The following is a 19,193-nucleotide window of genomic DNA, read 5'->3' as shown; positions in this document are numbered from 1 at the left end:
AGGGTCTTGCTCTGTCACCCAGGCAGGGGTGCAATGGCAACATCATAGCTCACTATAGCTTTGAACTCCTGGGTTCAAGCGATCCTCCTGGCTCAGCCTCCCGTGTAGCTGAGACCATAGGCGTGCGCCACCATACCATGCTAACTTTTTTTTTTTGTAGAGACAAGGTCTAGCTACTGCCCAGGCTAGTCTAGAACTCCTGGCCTCAAGCAATCCTCCCACCTCAATCTCCCAAAGTGCTAGGATTACAGGTATGAGCCACTGTGCTCAGCCTCCCTTCTGTATTTAATGCCTGCGGTGTTCTATACAATCTCCCTCTTTTCTTAATACTTACTGCTTGGTTTTCCATGCGTGCAAAGATAACATTTAGCATCTGAGTAAGAGTAGCTTTGGCTGTTGTCTGATTGATGAGATTTTTGCTTGCTAGATAGATATTGTAACATGTTCTCACAGCTTGCAGTACAGTCCCTTCATGAATTTCTATGTGTTGTGATGTTACTGCAGTAAGTAAAGCCTTTAAAAAAAAAAAGACAAAGTTAAAGCGATTTTCTAAATCCAGAGTTTCAACACAAAAATATGTAAGTATTTTTATATTAGAATTAAATCTTTCAGAAATAATTACCCCTTTCAGGTAATATACACAGAATTTCTACTTGCCCTGAATATCATCAACTGTTAAAATATTTGATGTGTTCTTCATTCTGGCAGTAGTTTCTACATAATCCTCCCAATTCCAGAACATTAAAAAATCATTCAACTAATTTGTTTCAACCAGGTTTCATTTTAATGGAAATGTCATTTAATTTAGTTTATTAAAATGCACAGCTGTCACAACAGAACACAGATATGTCTCATGTATCTGTTGACCTAGACTGTCAACTTGGGAACAACACATTGTGTCTTATTCCCTCCAAATTTTTCTGAGATCATTTTTTACAGAGTAAACTCAATGTACTCTTGTTGTTATTGTTGAAGATGTTTATACATGTTTTGGAATAAAGCATTTAAAATAATCCTAAGGTGAATCCTTCAATAAAGTGAACAACTTTAACTTATGTGAATTTTCACACATTGGGTTACTTGCAATTTCTCAAGAGCAGAGACTCACATCTTTTGTCCTTTTTATGTTGTACAAAACTATGTAGAGTCAGCATTAATGGATATATGCTAATTAAACCATAAATGACATGAAACTGTAAAAGGCCAAAACGATTAGACAGTATTTTAGAACAAACATCACATAATTTGTGAAGTAAATACTGCTATTAAACTGAAAGGCTCAGAAGGAGCTATGTTCACATATAAAGAAACACTTTATACATATAAAAACAATTTCAAAAGTATTGTACTACAATACCTGAAAATTTTACTGATATATAAACAAACCACCACTACCATTAGCAGTAACATTAAGAACTCAATATTTGTAACAGACTAAAAACATAACTAGTTTTGCTCTAAAGGAGTTCAGCCATCCAGATGCATTATAGCATGAACCCAGGACAGGGTTGTGCTGAGCAGTTTCAGTAGATAGACTAGTGCAACGGAACCAGGAAAGCTGGTGCACAAGCAGTCCACATGGTGATCCCTGAGTTGAGAAGGCCAACTGTGAAGGGCCCAACAGTACAGAAGAAACCAGAGGGGTCACAGCTTTAAGGACCATGCCCTAAAGTTTGAAGGATGGAGTATGTATGAAAAATATGTCAGAAATGGGAAACTCTGAAGACCCTAGGGGCCCACGCCTAAAGTGACATCTTCAAAAGAAGAGATATGGAAATATAGTCTTCTTCTAATGAACTCTGGCATACAACAAAATCCGCTGATACAGAATATAAAAAGCACCTAAAAATGACCTCTACTACAGTTGGAATGCATGTAAAATGACCTTTATTAATATTTTTAAGGTGAAAGGCATCTGATTTTTAAAAATATAAAGGCTAACAAATTCACTTTATATAATTATTACCTTTATTATCTGCAACTGAACTCCTTCATCTGTCTGAGGACCTTGGAAGCAGCCACATATTGTTTCAATAATTCTATCAATTAATTTTTTGCCTGGTGTTGTACTATCTGGAGCATTGCCAGTCAAGTGCCCATAAGCAATAAGTTTCTAAAATGGAAAAGAAAAATCAAGATACCAAGTAAGCTAACCAGTATATATATTAATTGAATATATATTAAAATTACAATATACAACTGAATATCAAGGTATTATCAAAGCCAAATACCAACTTTTTCTGTAGAAAATTTATTAGATATAAATGTGAAATAATTTACACTTATAATAATCACAGAAACAGAACAATGACCACAGCAAAACCATCAGGCAGCACTCTGAGAAGTCCAGGACATGAGAACTTATCTCTGACGAGTTAGAATTGCTTATTGCTTTCTATACAAACAAGGTTTTATTCACACTGCTTTTGTGAAAACTTAACTTCATGCTTTTAAATGACCTGAAGTCCCTTTCCAGATTAGATCCAGAAAACTAGTTTCCATATACTGGCTGCAATAAATCACAGATTCGCTCATTCATCATTACCATTGTAGGGAAGGCTTTAGATATATAATTCTATAATTTCCCAGGGAAAACAAATTTCAAATCAAATGAACTTATCTTTAACCTATCTTAAGGATAAAGCATATGGTCTCTTCCAAGCCACTGAATTGTTAGTTGAATACATATAATCCCCTAACAGCGAGAACACCTGAAAAGAGAAGTGCCTCTCTATGTGGAGGCTTGTTTTACAAATATCTAAGAGGATCTTCTGTGTGTGTGTAAACCAGGATAAAAGAGTTCAGAAATTTTTCTGACATAAATGAATGCCATGGCCAAAGTTCAGCAGTTAAATATTAAGCTGTCAATATTAACCTATTTCTTTACATAAAATAACAAGCATTTAGTAAAATCATTTGCAAATGATAATGTATGTGAAGTCGGCAGCAGGTTGAAAGTATTACAATTCTCACATTTCACTAATGGAAAGAGACCAAATCAATACGTTCATTATTGATAGCCTTAATAAAGATTTTGTGTTCCACTAAGTTAATGATTTTTATCATTAAACTAGAAACATCTTTTTGTAACTATTATTGCCTATCTTGAATATAAGAACCATTTAGCTTCTTACCACGAAAAAGAATATTCAAGGCTTTCATGGAAATGTCCGAATCATCAATTGTGAGTAATGTTTCAGAAACACATTCAAAATAATAGTTTTTAGATAATGCTATTTTATACATACCTGTAAACAATCTAGAGATGTACTAACTATGCGGGGACATTTGGACTGGCATGCCAACTCAAAGGGTAAGAAGTACTTGTCTGCTTCAATAAAATTCGTCTTCGATTTCACTGGTGGAAGGGTGCCTGATCCAGCTTTTGCTTCTCCTCCATGAGGAGGACTAAATTTAAAGAAAGAGTCTGATTAGAATATCACATTTATCATATTGATGATAAACTCATATAGAAACACAGAATTTCAGTTCTAAAAGGAATCATGCTAAACCAGTCCTCCATCTTCCCCTATTTCATAAGAAAACCAAAGCCCAAATTAGTGGTTTGGCACAAGGTCAAAAGCTAGTTGCCAGAGTTGTGACTAAACACGAGACATTAAATTACATGCAAAAAGTGTTGTACAAAAATCTGTAAGACCTCAAGGTATTTCTATTACAGAAATATTTTATCACCATTTCATAAATTTGGTATCACAATACCTTAAAAAGCAATGGGCTTTCTATTTGTCCTTAAGTCAAATTGCACTTTTTAAGTTACTCAATATTATCCTAAACAGGCTAAAATTATCAAAGAAACCTAGTAATTTTTATAAATATGAATGAAAGTTTTTAAGAAAAGATTTTAAAGGTTATTTCATGGTATTTCAGAAATACCTTTAAATACTTATTTATATGAAATCTTTTTGTATTTATAAGTCTTACATTTCTTAAAAAACATTTTTAATTTAATTTTACTATAAATCACACACAGAAAATGTGCCACACTAAAGTACAGATGATTGTATTAGTATTTTGCCTAAGACTGACAAGTTTCCATGTTATTTTTACTAAAGAAAAGAAATCCCACAAACCTCTGTTTTTCAGTTTCCGCTTTTATTTCCTCTGAAGGAAAAAAAAGAAGCATATATTAGAACACTTGACAACAGAAAAATCATTAAGTAATTTCACTATAGTTTTTATAAATGCATTTGGACCTGTTACAAAAAGTTGGGAAGAACGCAAATTCAACAGAAAATTAGGTGCTAAATTTCTGTTTCATCTAAATTTTTTAATTTACACAAAAAACATGATTATAAAACCATACGAAGAATGTACATTAACCATAAATATACATGAAATTACAAACTACTAATTCCCAAAGCACTTCCTTTTCTCAAAGTAATTCCTTTTGTGTAAAGTAACTATTTCCATTACGCAGAAGCATTAATATTAAGAACAGAATATTGTGTATGCTACACTTAAGTCACAAAATATAAGGCATATGTTGGGTAAGGAAAAAAAAAAACACCTCAATGCAACCCCCTTATGACTATTGCAGAGAGATTATCAGACCAGAACTACAACTTCTTGAATATGTTTATATGTGTTGATATTTAACCAATTTTTCTATTTATGATTATACAAAGCCCTATAAAATACAGATGTTCAATTTAATGTGAAATTTTTCTTTTCACTATTATACTATAAGGTATGAGATATATTAGACAAATCCTACCTGTAATAGAAGACCCTTAAATGTGATATATTCGGGAACCTGGTTAATTGACTAAACCTATTTGAAATTTAGAAGAAAGGCCTTCAAATATAACATGAGCCAAGCACCATTACACTTCACATGTAGACTATTACACTTTACATGTAACTAACATATTTAAGCCTCACAATAACCCTATAAGGTATGTATTATCATATCTAAATTTTAAAGTTTGGAAAATTAAGGCAGAAAAGTTAAATAACTTGTTTGAGGGCTGCATGGCTTGGTGTATGGTTAATCAGGTTTCAACACTAGGTAATCTAACTCCAGATCTTGGATCATTAACCACTATACTATATATGTGTATGTAAGAATATTAAACAAAATGTGTTAAATTAGGGTAATATAAACTACTGGTTTATAAATTTAATAATCATTTTAAAATATCACTTACTGAGCACTTTCTATGAACCAGAGACTATATTAAATCCTTTATAAAGCGACTTTGCCAAATCACCTTGCTATACAATTTACACAACTTATTCATACAGTATACACAATTTATTCATACAGTATATACAATTTATTCATTACCTACTGTGCTCCAGGTACTTGATACTCAGTATTTCAGTCTAGTTCTCTGTGAACCAAAGCCCTTTCCATTTTATCAGTGGTAGGAGTAGAAGGGGGATAGTACAAAAATATGATCTGCAACTATTTATAACACTAATGAGAAGTAGCCCCATGGGCCACCCCCAGCAGACATATTCCCAGGCCTGCTGAGAAGCTGTGTGACCACTTCCCAAGCAGGAGAAACAGTCCCTGTGGGCCACTCTCAGCCAAGAAGCCATGTGACTGTGTCCTGGGCCTGAGAAATAGCCCTACAGGTTGCCCCATCAAGCAATTGTGCAGCTATGTCCTGGGCCTGAGAAACAGTCCTATGGAAAACCCTCAGCAGACATACCCCTGGACCAGCTCAGCAGCTGTGTCTGCATATCAGGCCTGAGAAACAGCTGCACAGGCCGCCCCTGGTGAGCACACTCCCAGGCTGGCTGAGCAACCAGGTGTCCATGCTCCTGGCCAGATTAAGAGGCCTGTGGCCACAACTCCAACAAGCCAAACCCCAAGTTGGCAGACCCGCCATATGTATGCATGCACCCTGACCTGAGGAACAGCCTGGTGAGTACACCCATGGCAAAGCTGCACCAGCGTTGCCACAAACTATCTCAGCCTAGCCAGTGAGAAACTCACGCCACTAGTATGCATTATAGCTAAAGAAACTACATGGAGACTACACTACTGAGTCCATCTAGAACGAAGGGCAATGTGCCCCACCAAACTGACCCTTCAAGACCCATTCATATCAATAAGTCTTTCTCTACAAAACCTACACCATAAAATTGGATGACATGACTTTCCATCAGATGTGTATAAATCAAAGCAGGGATGGGACATGTCAACCATGAAAAAGCAAGGAAACATGTTATTTCCTAAGGAAAATAATAATTCTCCAGTAACAGACTCCAGTCTTAAGGAAATATATGAAATGCCAGAAAAAGAATTCAAAACAATAATATTAAGAAAACTCAGTGAGACACAAGAGAGAATACAGACAATTCAATGAAATCAGGGAAACAATGCATGATTCAAGTGAGAAATTTAAGAAAGAGATAGATATTATAAAAAAAAGAACCAAACAGAAATCCTATAGCTTTAGAATTCAACGAATGAAATGAAAAATTACTGAAAGCTTTAACAACAGACTAGACCATGCAGAAGAAAGCATTTCTGAACTTAAAGACAGGTCTTTTGAAAAAACAAAGAGAGACAAAGCAAAAAAAAAAGGAAAGAATGAAGAAAAGCCTACAGAATTTATGGGACACCATTAAGAGAACAGACATTAGTATTATGGGTGTTCCAAAATGAGAAGAGAAAAGGGGAGAAAAATATATTTAATAACATATAGCAGAACACTTCCTCAAGTCGTAGGAGAGAGATGGACATCCAGGTCCGGGAAGTTCAAAGAACCCCAAATAAATTCAACCCAAACAGGTCCTTGCCAAGGCACGTTATAGTCAAATTGTCAAAAGTCAAAGACAAATAAAGAGTTTTAAAAAGCAGCAAGAGAAAAGTGTTAAGTCACATATAAGGGAGTCCTCACTCAACTAAAAGCAGATTTCTCAGCAGGACCCTTACAGGCCAGGAGAGAATGGGATAATATAATCAAAATACTAGAAGGAAAAAACAAACAAAAAAACCTGGTAGCCAAAAATATTTTACTCAGCAAAGCTATTCTTTAGAAATTAAGAAGAAATAAAATCTTTCACAGACGAGCAAAAACTGAGGAAATTTATCATCCTTAGACCAGTCTTACAAGAAATGCTCATGAAAGTCTTATATCTGGAAGTGAAAAGACGGTAACTACTATCACGGAAACACGTAAAACCATGAAACTCACTGATAGAGCCAAAACAAAAAGGAGAAAGAGAAAGCAATGAAACCTTGTCACTACAGAAAACCACCCAACTGCAAAAATAAACAATAAGAGAAGAAGTAAAGAACAAAGGATATAAAAAACAGCCAGAAATCAAAATGACAAGAGCAGGTCCGCACCTGTCAATAATAACCTTGACTGTAAATGGATTAAATTTTCCATTTAAAAAATATAGACAGGCTGAATGGATTTTTTAAAAAGTACTCAATTATATGCTGCCTATGAGAAACTCACCTCACCTGTAAAGATACACACAGACTGAAAGCGAAGGAATGAAGAAAGATATTCCATGCAAATGAAAACCGAAAGTGAGGAGTAGCTATACTTATATCAGACAGAATATACTTCAAGTTAAAAGCCATAAAAAGAAACAAATAAAGACATTATGTAATAATAAAGGGATCAATTCAGAAATAGAACACAATAATTGTAAATATATATGCACCCAATGCCACAGCACCAAAATACATAAAGCAAATATATTATTTATAGCAATAATGCCTACAACAAAAAAAAAAGGGAACCATTTCAAATAAATGACCTAACAATGCACCTCAAGGAACTAGAAAAGCAAAACAAGTCAAATCCAAAATTAGCAGAAGAAATAATAAAGATTAAAGCAGAAATAAATGAAACTGAGACTAAAAAAAAAAAAAAAAAACACAAAAGATCAATGGGACAGAAAGTTGGTTTTTTGAAAAGATAAACAAAATCAACAAACCATTGTTATACTATCAAAAGAGAAAGAAGACCCAAATAAAATCAACAATGAAAAAAGAGACATCCTAATGGATACTACAGAAATACAAAGGATCGTTAAAGACTACTATGAACAACTATATGCCAATAAATTTGAAAACCTAGAGGAAATGGATAAATTCCTAGACATATACAACCTACCCAGATTGGACCAAGAAGAAACAGAAAACCTGAATAATAACAACAAATGAGATTGAATCAGTAATAAAAAGTCTTCCAACAACAACAAAAAAACTCTAGGACCAGATGGCTTTACTGCTGGATTCTACAAAACTTTTAAAGAAGAATTAATATCAATTCTTCTTAAACTATTCGAGAATACTGAAGTAGAGGGAATTCTTCCTAACTCACTCTATGAGGCAAGCATAACCTCAATACCAAAACTAGACAATGATGCAACAGCAAAAAAAAACTAAAGGCCAATATCCCTGATAAATATAGACACAAAAATCCTCAACAAAATACCAGCAAACCTAATCCAACAACACATCAAAAAGATAATACAACATGATCAAGTGGGATTTATCCCAGGAATGCAAGGATGGTTCAACACACTCAAATCAATAAATGTCCTACATCGTATAAACAGAATGAAGGACAAAAACCATATGATTATCTCAACAGATTCAGAAAAAGCTTTTGATAAAATTCAATATCCCTTCATGACAAAAACTCTGATTAGAAGGAAAGTACCTCAACATAATAAAGTCCACATATGACAAACCCACAGCTAACAACATCTTATTAAATGGGGAAAAGCTAAAAGCTTTTCATCTAAGAATTAGAACAGGAGAAGGATGCCCACTCTCATCACTTTTATTCAACATAGTACTGGAAGTCTTAGCCAGATCAATTAGGCAAGAGAAAGAAATAAAGGCCATCCAAACTAAAAAGGAGAAAGTCAAATTATCCTTCTTTGCAGATGACATGATCTTATATTTAGAAAAATACTATCAAAAAACTCTTAGAGCTGATAAATTCAGTCAAGTTGCAGGATACAAAATCAATATACAAAAAATCAGTAGCATTTCTATACAGCAATAGCTGAAAAAGAAATCAAGAAGGAAATCCCATTTACAACAGCTACAAAAAAGAAAAACCACAAAAAAAAAAAAAAAACAAAAAACACCTAGGAATAAATTTAACCAAGAAAGTGAAAGACCTCTACAAGGAAAACTACAAAACATTGATGATAGAAATTGAAAAGGATACAAATAAATGGAAAGACATCCCATGCTCATGAGTTGGAAAAATTAATAGTCTAAATGACAATACTACTCAAAGCAATCTACAGATTTAATGCAATCCCTATCAAAATACCAATGATATTCCTCACAGAAATAGAAAAAAATCCTAAAATTAGTATGGAATCAAAAAAGATCCCAGATAGCCAAAGAAATATTGAGTAATAAGAACAGGTCTGGAGGTTATCACACTACCAGACCTCAAAATATACCACAAAACTGTGGTAACTAAAAAAGCATGGTACTGGCATAAAAACAGACACACCAACAGCACAGAATAGAAACCTAGAAATCAATCCACATATCTACAGCCAACTGATTTTTTTGACAATGCTGTCAAGAACACTCATTAGGGAAAAGACAGTCTCCTCAATAAATGGTGCTGGAAAAACTGGATATCCATATGCAGAAAAATGAAACTAGACCCCCATCTCTCATTCTACACAAAAATCAACTCAAATGGATCAAAGACCTAAATTTAAGACCCAAAAGAATAAAACTACTAGAAGAAAATACAGGGAAATTCTTCAGGACATTGGTCTGGGAAAAGATTGTATGACTAAGACCTCAAAAGCAAAAATAAACAAATAGGATTATATCAAACTAAAAAGCTTCTGCACAGCAAAAGAAACAATCAACAGAGTGAAAGGACAACCTACAGAATGTGAGAAAATTGCAAACTTCTCATCCAACAAGGGATTAATATCCAGAATACACAAGAAACTCAAGCATTTCAACAGGAAAAAAAATCTAATTTAAAAATGGACAAAGAATCTAAACAGATGTTTCACAAAAAAAAAAAAAAAAAAAGGACATAGAAATGGCCAACAAATCAATGAAAAAATGTTCAACATGACTAATCATCAGGGAAATGCAAATCAAAACTACAGTGAGGTATCATCTCACCCCAGTTCAGATGGCTATTATCAAGAAGGCAAAAAACAACAAATGCTGGCAAGAATGTGGAGAAAAGGAACTCTTATACACTGTTGGTGGGAATATAAACTATGTAAACTAGTACAGCCACTATAGAAAATAGCATGGAGGTCCCTCTAAAAACAACAAAAAGAACTACCATATGATCCGGTAATCCTACTCCTGGAAATGTATCCAAAGGAAAGGAAATCATTTTATCAGACCCCCATGTTTATTCATAATAGCAAAGATATGGAATCAACCTTGGTGTCCAGATGAATGGATAAAGAAAATGTGGTATATATACACCAAGGACTATTATTCAGCCATAAAAAAGAATGAAATCTTGTCATTCATGGCAACATGGATGGAACAGGAGGACATTTATATCAAGTGAAATAAGCCAGGAAAAGAAAGTTAAACACCACACATTCTCACTCATATGCAGAAGCTAAAAAAAAAAAGTTGATCTCATAGAAGTAAATAGTAGAACAAAGGAGACTAGAGGCTAGGAAAGGTAGGGGGAAGAGAAGGATACAGATAGATTTGTTAAAGAATGCAAAATTACACCCAGATAGGAGGAATAAGTTCTAGTGTTCTATACCACCGTAGGATGACTAGAGTTAACAATAGCATATCTCAAATAGAAGGAAGATACTGAAATGTTCCCAATTTAAAAACATAGTATTTGAGATGATGATAGACTAATTACCTTGATCTGATCACCACATATCATACATATTGAAACAACACTATGTACCCCATGAATATACGATTATTATTTGCCAATTAAAAAATAGAACAAAACCTGTACAAATCCCCCCATAGTTCCCCCCAAAAACCAAAAATAAGACCCCAGAGTACTTCCTTGCCCCTTCCAATGTTTGAGGACATAGCAAGAAGGAACCCTCTATGAAGCAGAAAGTGGGCCATCACCAGACATTGAATCTGTTTGTTGGTGCTTTGATCTTGGACTTTCCAGCCTCCAGCACTGTGAGAAACAAATATCTATTATTTATTTTTAAAAAAAGAAAAGAGAAAGGAAACAAGATGAAAAAGACAAGGGGAAACAGGGGAAGGTAGATGGAATATTTATCAAAATACTGAAGGTAACGATATAAAAAACCACGGTATTTTAAAACAAGCTGAAAAATGTAAAGCATATGCAATATTACTTTATATTTGTGCAGCAATACACAGTTTAAAACATTTTTCTATACATTACCTAATTGCATTCTCACAGGACAATTCCTCATTTCACAGATGAGGAAACTAAGGATCAGATTAAATGATGGCTGGTTCTAAGGTCAGATAGCTGGTAAATGGTGATCCAGAAACTACTTTCTTAGTCTTAAACTAGTGCATTACCCACTGCACTCTGCTGTATTTAAACAAACTTCTATTAACTGGTACAGGTAAACTGAAAAACTCATTCTACAACTATCAGGGTAAATATATTACAGTAGTCCTCCCTTATCTGTGCAGATGTGTCCAAGACCCCCAGTGGATGCCTGAAACCTTGGATAGTATCAAACCCAACTGCTGTCAGTTGGAATGTTTCTGTTCATGTGTTCCACACATAGATTTAATTCCTTTTCCATTTTAACTAAGCACTTACCATGCACTGTGGCCATAATTTATGCAGTTAGGTTCAACAGCAAAACCAGCACAAACTTCTTTTTTCTTCTTCACAATTTCACAGATAGAAGATTTGTTCTTACCATAGATCTTAGCAACCTCAGCATACAACTTTTTTTCAGTCCTTATTGAGAACTTTCACCTTTTTACTTAAAGGAAGCACTTTACAGCTTCTCTTTGGCATATGCGAATTGCCAGCATCACTATCCTTGCACTTTGGGGAAATTATTGAGTAAAATAAGGGTGACTGAACACAAGCACTATGATACCACAGCAGTTGATCTGACAGCTGAGAGGACTACTAAGTGACTGATGGACAAGGAACGATTCATGCTCCAGGCAGGACAGGACAAGATTTTATCAAACTACTAAGAACGGCACAAAATTTAAAACTTATGGTATAAATTATTTCTGAAATGTTCCACTTAGTATTTTCAAATCAAGTCATCATTGTTTATAAGGCACAAGACTCATTTAATGAACTGGAAAGAATGATGAAAAAAACAAAACAAAAAAACACCTGTAATCCGAGCACTTTGGGAGGCTGAGGTAGGAGGATCACTTGAGGGTAGGAGTTTGAGACCAGCCTGGGCAACATAACAAGACCTTGTCTCTATAAAAAATTTTTTAAAGTATTAGCTGGGCATGGTGGAGTGCACCTGTATGTAGTCTTAGCTACTTGGGAGGCTGAGGTGGGAGATCGCTTGAGCCCAGGAGTTGGAGGTTACAATGAGCTATAATCAGGCCACCACATTCCAGCCTGGGTGACAGAGTGAGACCCTGATACTTAAAAATAAAAAATAGAAAAATAAAAACTGAGTACATGCAAATTACACCTGATCTAAATATATTAAATATTCCCTCTCATAATATTATTTTTACTATCAACTTGATTAGCAGCTCTTTTTTCCCCTTTGACAGTACAAATATAAACTTCAAAATAATACTTACATGGATTCAACAAACTCTATTATCTACATACTATGAATAGTTTGTCTCTACCTCTCATGAAATCAATTTTGTTTTATATATAGTATTATTTACAAAGCAACAGCAGCTATTCAATGCAAACTAAACTGGTAATCTGAGGAAAGACCTCAATGTCAAATTGATAGTTTTTAATAAACACATTAGAATGTATACATCCAAAGTGGTGTCTCCTTCAAAGCACTAACTGTGGCTGCTAGTATTCAAAAATATTTGTGGAATTCATCTTTTTCACTTTTTTCCTACCTGCCTCCTGCTTTTAAATGAAAATCTCACAGAAGGAAAATTCTCTAGAAAGGGAATCAAGTCAACCACCAATCAATCACAAGTGGCTTAGAGCCAAGTCTGAAGAATGATATGTGACCTCAAACAAAAGTCCTTAACTTCAATACTTCTATGATCCATCTCAAATTGTACGTGTGCAAACACTGTTCTAGGAAAAGTCTATAGCTCTCAGATTCCCAAAGAAGCCTGTTACTCTATATAAAGATGATATAGGAACAATTATAATTAAGAATGGTGACTTCAATCAACTATGACAATATATGTGAAAGCACTTTTAAATAAAACATTTATAAAACATTGTATAAATGTAAGGGATTAGTTTAAAAATAACATCCCTTTTGATGTTCAAATTTTGCTAGGTTTACTTTTTTAAAGCCACTCATTTGAGACTTTAGAATCACATTTCACATAGCTAAGAATTAAATAAAAATAGAGGAGTTAAAAAAATTACAGTAATCTAGGGAAGAGATAATGGTTTGAACTAAAGCTGTGACAGTAGGGATGAGTAAAGAAAGGTAAATTCAATGGACAAGGAAGAACAATGGAATAATCTCATTAATATAGGAGGTGGGGGAGGGAGGTGTTAGCAAGAAAAGGAGATGTGGCGGAGTGGCAGGGTGAAGAAGAGGTAATGGTCATGTTTTATTTTAAGCAACTGGGGGATATTCAAGTACCAATATCCAGCATGAAACAAGATATATGAATATAATGTGACAGACTGTACTTTCTAATGGCCACGATGATAACTGCCATTCCATATGCTCTTCTACAAAGTGACTTGCCACAACCCCACCAAGAGATAGAGACTAATTCTCCTCCCCTTGAATCTGAGCTGGACTTAGAGATTCATTTATAACCAGTAGAACGCAGAAGTGACAGTGGACAACTGCAGAGGTCAGAAAGGCTAAATAGATCCTACCTGATACTCGTAGAACACTAGCTCTCCAGACACCTCCCTTGTGGAACCCTGTGGCCCTGATGAGAGAAGCACAAGCCACTTGGAAGCCACATAAAAATGGCTCAGTCACCAGTCCCAGCAGAGCCCAGGTTTCATATCATCACTGTCTAGGTGTCAGACATGTGAGTGAAGAAAACTCCAGAGGATTCCAGTTCCTGGCCATTCATATGTACCACAGTCATTTCAATATTCGCAGCTGAGGCCCCAGACACTGGAACAGCAATATGCCCCATCTGAATTCCTGACACTCAGAACCTGTGATTATAATAAAATGATAACTACATTACACCACTAAGTCTTGGGGCAGTTTACTACACGGCAATAGATAACTGGAACAGAAAGAATGAAAGAAGTTTAAGGAGCTAGGGGTTTGAAATAACTTCTTGGCCAATGGGAGAGCTTACTAAGAGGCACAAAAGGATTGCCAGAACATGGGAAGTTTTTCTAATGTGTTGTAAAGATGTGGCCAAGGGAACCAGATGGTTAAGAGTTACAGAGCTTAATAAAATGTAGGTAGGGCTTTGTCCCCTAAATCAACCTCCTTGTAATATATGCCTTTATCAGCCTCCTCAGAATCTGAATAATCTAGAATTGACCTGGCAAACTCTGACTCCTCCCCTCAAGACTGAAGTTGAACTTTACTTCTTAGGTGAAATATTCCACAACTAGCCTCAGCCTCCCACCTATTTTCCACACTCATCAGCCCTGCTTATATACTTCTGTAGAGCCAAGGACATACCTTTATAAAGCACTTACTTATAAAGCACTGTGATTATTTGCTTACCCTTGATTCTGAGCTAACTGAAGGCAAAGGACATTTGTTTCTTTTTCCTTTTTTAAAATTTTACTTTATTATTTATTTTTAATTGGCAAATATTATATATTACTTATGGGGTACAATGTGATGTTCTGCTATGTGTTTATATTGTGAGATGATTAAATAAAGCTAATTAATAAATCCATCACCTCATACACTTATTTTTTTACTAAAAACATTTAAAATCTACTCCTTTAGCAATTTTTAAATATACAATGCATTATTTATTATAGTCACAATAGCTAAGATACGGAAGCAACCTAGGTGTCCATCATCAGATGAATGGATAAAGAAAATGTGATATATCACAAAAGAATACCATTCAGCCTTAAAAAAGAAGAAAATTCTGTCATTTGTGACACCATCGATGAACCTGTAGGACATTATTCTAAGTAAAATAAGTCAAACACAGAAAGACAAATACTACATGATCTCACCTATATGGGGAATCTAAAAAAGCTGAACTCACAGAAGTAGAGAGTAGAATGATGGTTACCAGAGGCTGGAGGTGGGGTAGATGGGAAAATGAGAGGTAACTGATCAAAGGGTACAAAATTTCAGCTAGACAGGAAGAATAAGCTTTAGTGATCTATTGCACAGAATAGGAACATTTTTCATTCTTTTTCGCATTCTTAGCACCTAGCACAGTGCCAGGAACATAGTAAAGAGACATTCAACAAATGTTATCATATTCTGGAGAACTAAAAGAGATGAAGAAAATAAAATCTTCCCTGTTTTTCTATTTTCTTCCTTTTTCCTTCTCATACCTTCAGTACTTACAGTTTCATCTAACATTAGGATCAGAAAGTGATATTAAGTGTTTCTAAAGCCATCTGCTTTGAGTTTATACAAAGCTTAATCTCTACTTAGATTCATGAGTTTTTAAATAATTTAACTGGTTAGAAGAAACAAACTATGAAACCAGGTGATTTGGAGAAAAAAATACTTTTTGCTGATCATCATCAGTCTCAAATTCAGAGATGCCTTTCTCTTTAAACAAAAAAAATATTGTGAATGGTCTCAATCAAGGGTTTTCAAACTTTTCTGACTGTAAACCAAAGTAAGAAATGTTTTAAATCAGGTCCCAGAAAACACCTACATATGTGATATGGAAATAAAAATGGTAAAGAAATTTTGAAACATCACAGAGAATGTTAAAATATGAGAAAATGTAACACTATTCCTCTCCTCTTAAGTTTTCTAAATTATGTTAGACATTTACGTAAAAAATAAAACATTGTCTTATGTGGTTCTTAATGTATGTAGAGGAACTACTTAAGACAATAATACTATAAAGAGGGAAGATAAAGAGATCTAAATGGTGTTAAGGTTTCTACGGTTACTCAAAGTGGTAAAATGTTGAGGTTAGTATATCGTAAATAATATCTGGCATGACCACTAAAAATCAAATATAAAGAGATATACTCAAAAACTCCACAGAAGAATCAAAATGGAATTCTAAAAATTTTTTAAGGAACTTACACAAAGGCAGCAAAATAGACATAGGAAAGAAAAACAGAGAAAATAACAGAAAACAAAAGTAAAGTGACAAACTTAAGCCCTAACATACCAATATTACATCGAATATAAAAGGTCTAAGAAGAACAATTAAAAGATAGAGTTTGGCATAGATTAGATTTTAAAAATATGAACCAATGATATGCTAGCTATATGAAATTACAAATATAATGATACAGGTAGGATGAAAGCAAACAGATGGAAAAAAAATTAAAAAAAAAAAACCACAGGAGTGGCTATATTACTATCAAATAAAGTAAAACTGAAAACAAAAAAATGACCAGGACAAAGAAGGACATTACACAATAGGTCAAGAACACATAGTAATCCTAAATGTGTACACAACAAACAAAAGGGCTTCAAAATACATGAAGCTGGAAGAGACAGAACTGAAAGAAAAAAACAGACAAATCTGCAATTACAGCTGAAGAATTCAACATCCCTCTCACAACAATTAATACAACTACTGGACAAAAAAATCACCAAGGATATAGAACTGAACACTATCAATCAACAGGATATAAATTTCTAGAATACTTCATTCAACAACAGCAGAATACACATTCTTTTCAAATGCCCACAAAACAGTCACCAAGATAGCCCATATTCTAGGCCATAAAACAAACCTCAGCAAATTTAAAAGAACTGAGCTTATACGGAGTGTGTTCTCTGACCACAATGAAATAAATAATAGGAATCAAAGGGAATAACAGTAAGATCTCCAAACACTTGAAAATTAACACACTTCTAAATAATCCATGGGTCAAGAGGAAGTCCCAAGGAAAATTAAAAAAAAAAAATACATGGAACTGAATAAAAATGAAAATACAACATAAATTTTGTGGGGCACAGCTAAAGCATGCTGACAGGGAGACTTACAGCACTAAATGCCTCATCAGAAAAGAGGAGAGGTCTCAAATGTAAGCTCTTACCTTAAGAAAGTAGGAAAAGAAGCACAGAATAACCCCAAAGAAAGCAAAAAGATAGTAAGTACAAGAGCAAAAATCAATAAAATTAAAAATAGAGAAACAATAGGAAAAAAAAATCAATGAAAACGCTGGTTTTTGGAAAAGATCAATAAAATTGACAAACTCTAGGCAAGATTGACCAAAAAAAAGAAGACACGAATTGTAAATTACTAATATTAGGAATAAAGCAGAATATCACCACAAACACCACAGACATTAAAATAGATTAGATGCAAAGACCTCTACATACATAAATTTGAGAAGTGAGATGAATATACCAATTTCTAAAGGAGCACAAATTACCACAATTCTCCAATATGAAATAATTTGAATAGTTCTGTAACTATTAAAGGCATTGTATTTATAGTTTAAAAACTACCAAAATGAAATCTCCTAGACCAGATGGTTTCATTGGAAAATTCTATGAAATGTTTATAAAAGAATTAACATCAATTCTATACAATCTCCTCTGGAAAACAGAAAAGGATAGAACACTTCTGGACTCCTTTTACGAGGGTCAATATTGTCCTGGTAACGAAACTAGACTGTTTGGTCTTTGTCCCTGGTACCAGAAGCAAGCCTCTAAACCCTTAGAATTTCCTAACAGAAGTATCTTTATTATTGATGGTGAGCCCTTTGGACAGTTTCAGGATAGGGATTAGCTATCCTGGAAAGACCAACCATGTGATTAGACTTGGGGCTTTGAGCCACACAAGCACAGCCTCACCTCCAAAGAGGGGAAGGGGTTTCAGACTGAGTTCAATAATGTAGACTTATGTAACAAAACTCCAACAAAAATTATGAATACCCAAAGCTTAGGTGAGCTTTCCTGGTTGATGACACACATTGATAAGGTGGGAAGGTAAAGTATTCCAAGGACTCAAAAGCTTTGTACGTGGGGCCCTTCCAAACCTTGCCCTATGGGTCTCTTCTTTTGGATAGTCCTGATTGGTATACTTTATAACAAAACTACTGTAACCCTAAATATAGCACTTTCCTGAGTTTTGTGAGTTGTTCTACAGAACCTGAGAGGGTAGGGGATCCCCCAATTTTGTAGCCAGTTGGTCAGAAGTATGGGTGGCCTAGAAACCCTGAAGCTTGTGGCTAATGTCTGAAGAAGTGAGAACAGTTTTGCGGAGGACCATGCCCTTAACCTGTTAAATTTGACCTGATGGGTAGTTAGCGTCAGAATTGTACTGCACAGAAAGACAGCACAGAAAAATACAGACCAGTATCACTCATGAATATAGATGCAAAAATCCTCAACAAAATAGTAGCAACTAGAATCCAACAATCTATAAAAAAAATTATAAACTGAGGTTTATTCGAAGGATGTAGGCTAACTCAATATTCAAAAAAATCAACCAATGTAAAGAAGCTAAAGAAGAAAAATCACATAACCATATCAATTGATACAGAAAAAACACTTGACAAAATTCAACATCCATTCATGATAAAAACTCTCAGCAACCTAGCAATAAGGGGGAACTTCTTCAACTTGATAAAGAGTAGCTACAAAAAACCAAGAGCACCCAACTTGATGAAAACATGAATGCTTTCCCCCCAAGATCCAGAATGAGGAAAGACTATATCTCTCATCACTTCTATTCAACTTTGTACTAAACATCCCAGCGCGTGAGAGAGAGAGAGAGAGAGAGAGAGAGAGAGAGAGAGAGAGAGAGAGAATGAGAATAAAAAAAAGGAAAGGCATGTTGACTGGAGAGAAAGAAAATAGTTCCTATTCACAGATGACATGACTAAGTAAAAAATCCCAAGAAATCTTGAAGGAAAAAACTCTTAGAACTTGTACGTGAATTAGCAAAGTTGCAACTGACAAAAATCAATCATATTTCTATATATTAGCAATAAACAGTTAGAAACCAAAAGTGAAAAAAA

General features: G+C 34.5%; 1 protein-coding gene across 1 annotated transcript in view; it reads right to left on the bottom strand.

Moving 5' to 3' along the window:
- The window catches only part of ARFGEF1 (ADP ribosylation factor guanine nucleotide exchange factor 1), a 130,147-nt gene that overhangs the window by 91,126 nt on the left and 19,828 nt on the right, over window positions 1–19,193 (bottom strand). The window contains exons 2-5 of the mRNA XM_045560548.1: window positions 4,092–4,122; window positions 3,249–3,408; window positions 1,967–2,113; window positions 335–514 (exon numbers count right to left, since the gene is read on the bottom strand). Coding sequence (XP_045416504.1) covers window positions 335–514; window positions 1,967–2,113; window positions 3,249–3,408; window positions 4,092–4,122 — 518 coding nt within the window. The remainder of the gene's footprint in view (window positions 1–334; window positions 515–1,966; window positions 2,114–3,248; window positions 3,409–4,091; window positions 4,123–19,193) is intronic.

This window comes from Lemur catta, chromosome 9 (assembly GCF_020740605.2).
Source record: "Lemur catta isolate mLemCat1 chromosome 9, mLemCat1.pri, whole genome shotgun sequence".
NCBI lineage: Eukaryota > Metazoa > Chordata > Mammalia > Primates > Lemuridae > Lemur > Lemur catta.
The sequence above is the reverse complement of the archived record's forward strand: the minus strand, read 5'-3'. Positions and strand labels throughout refer to the sequence as shown.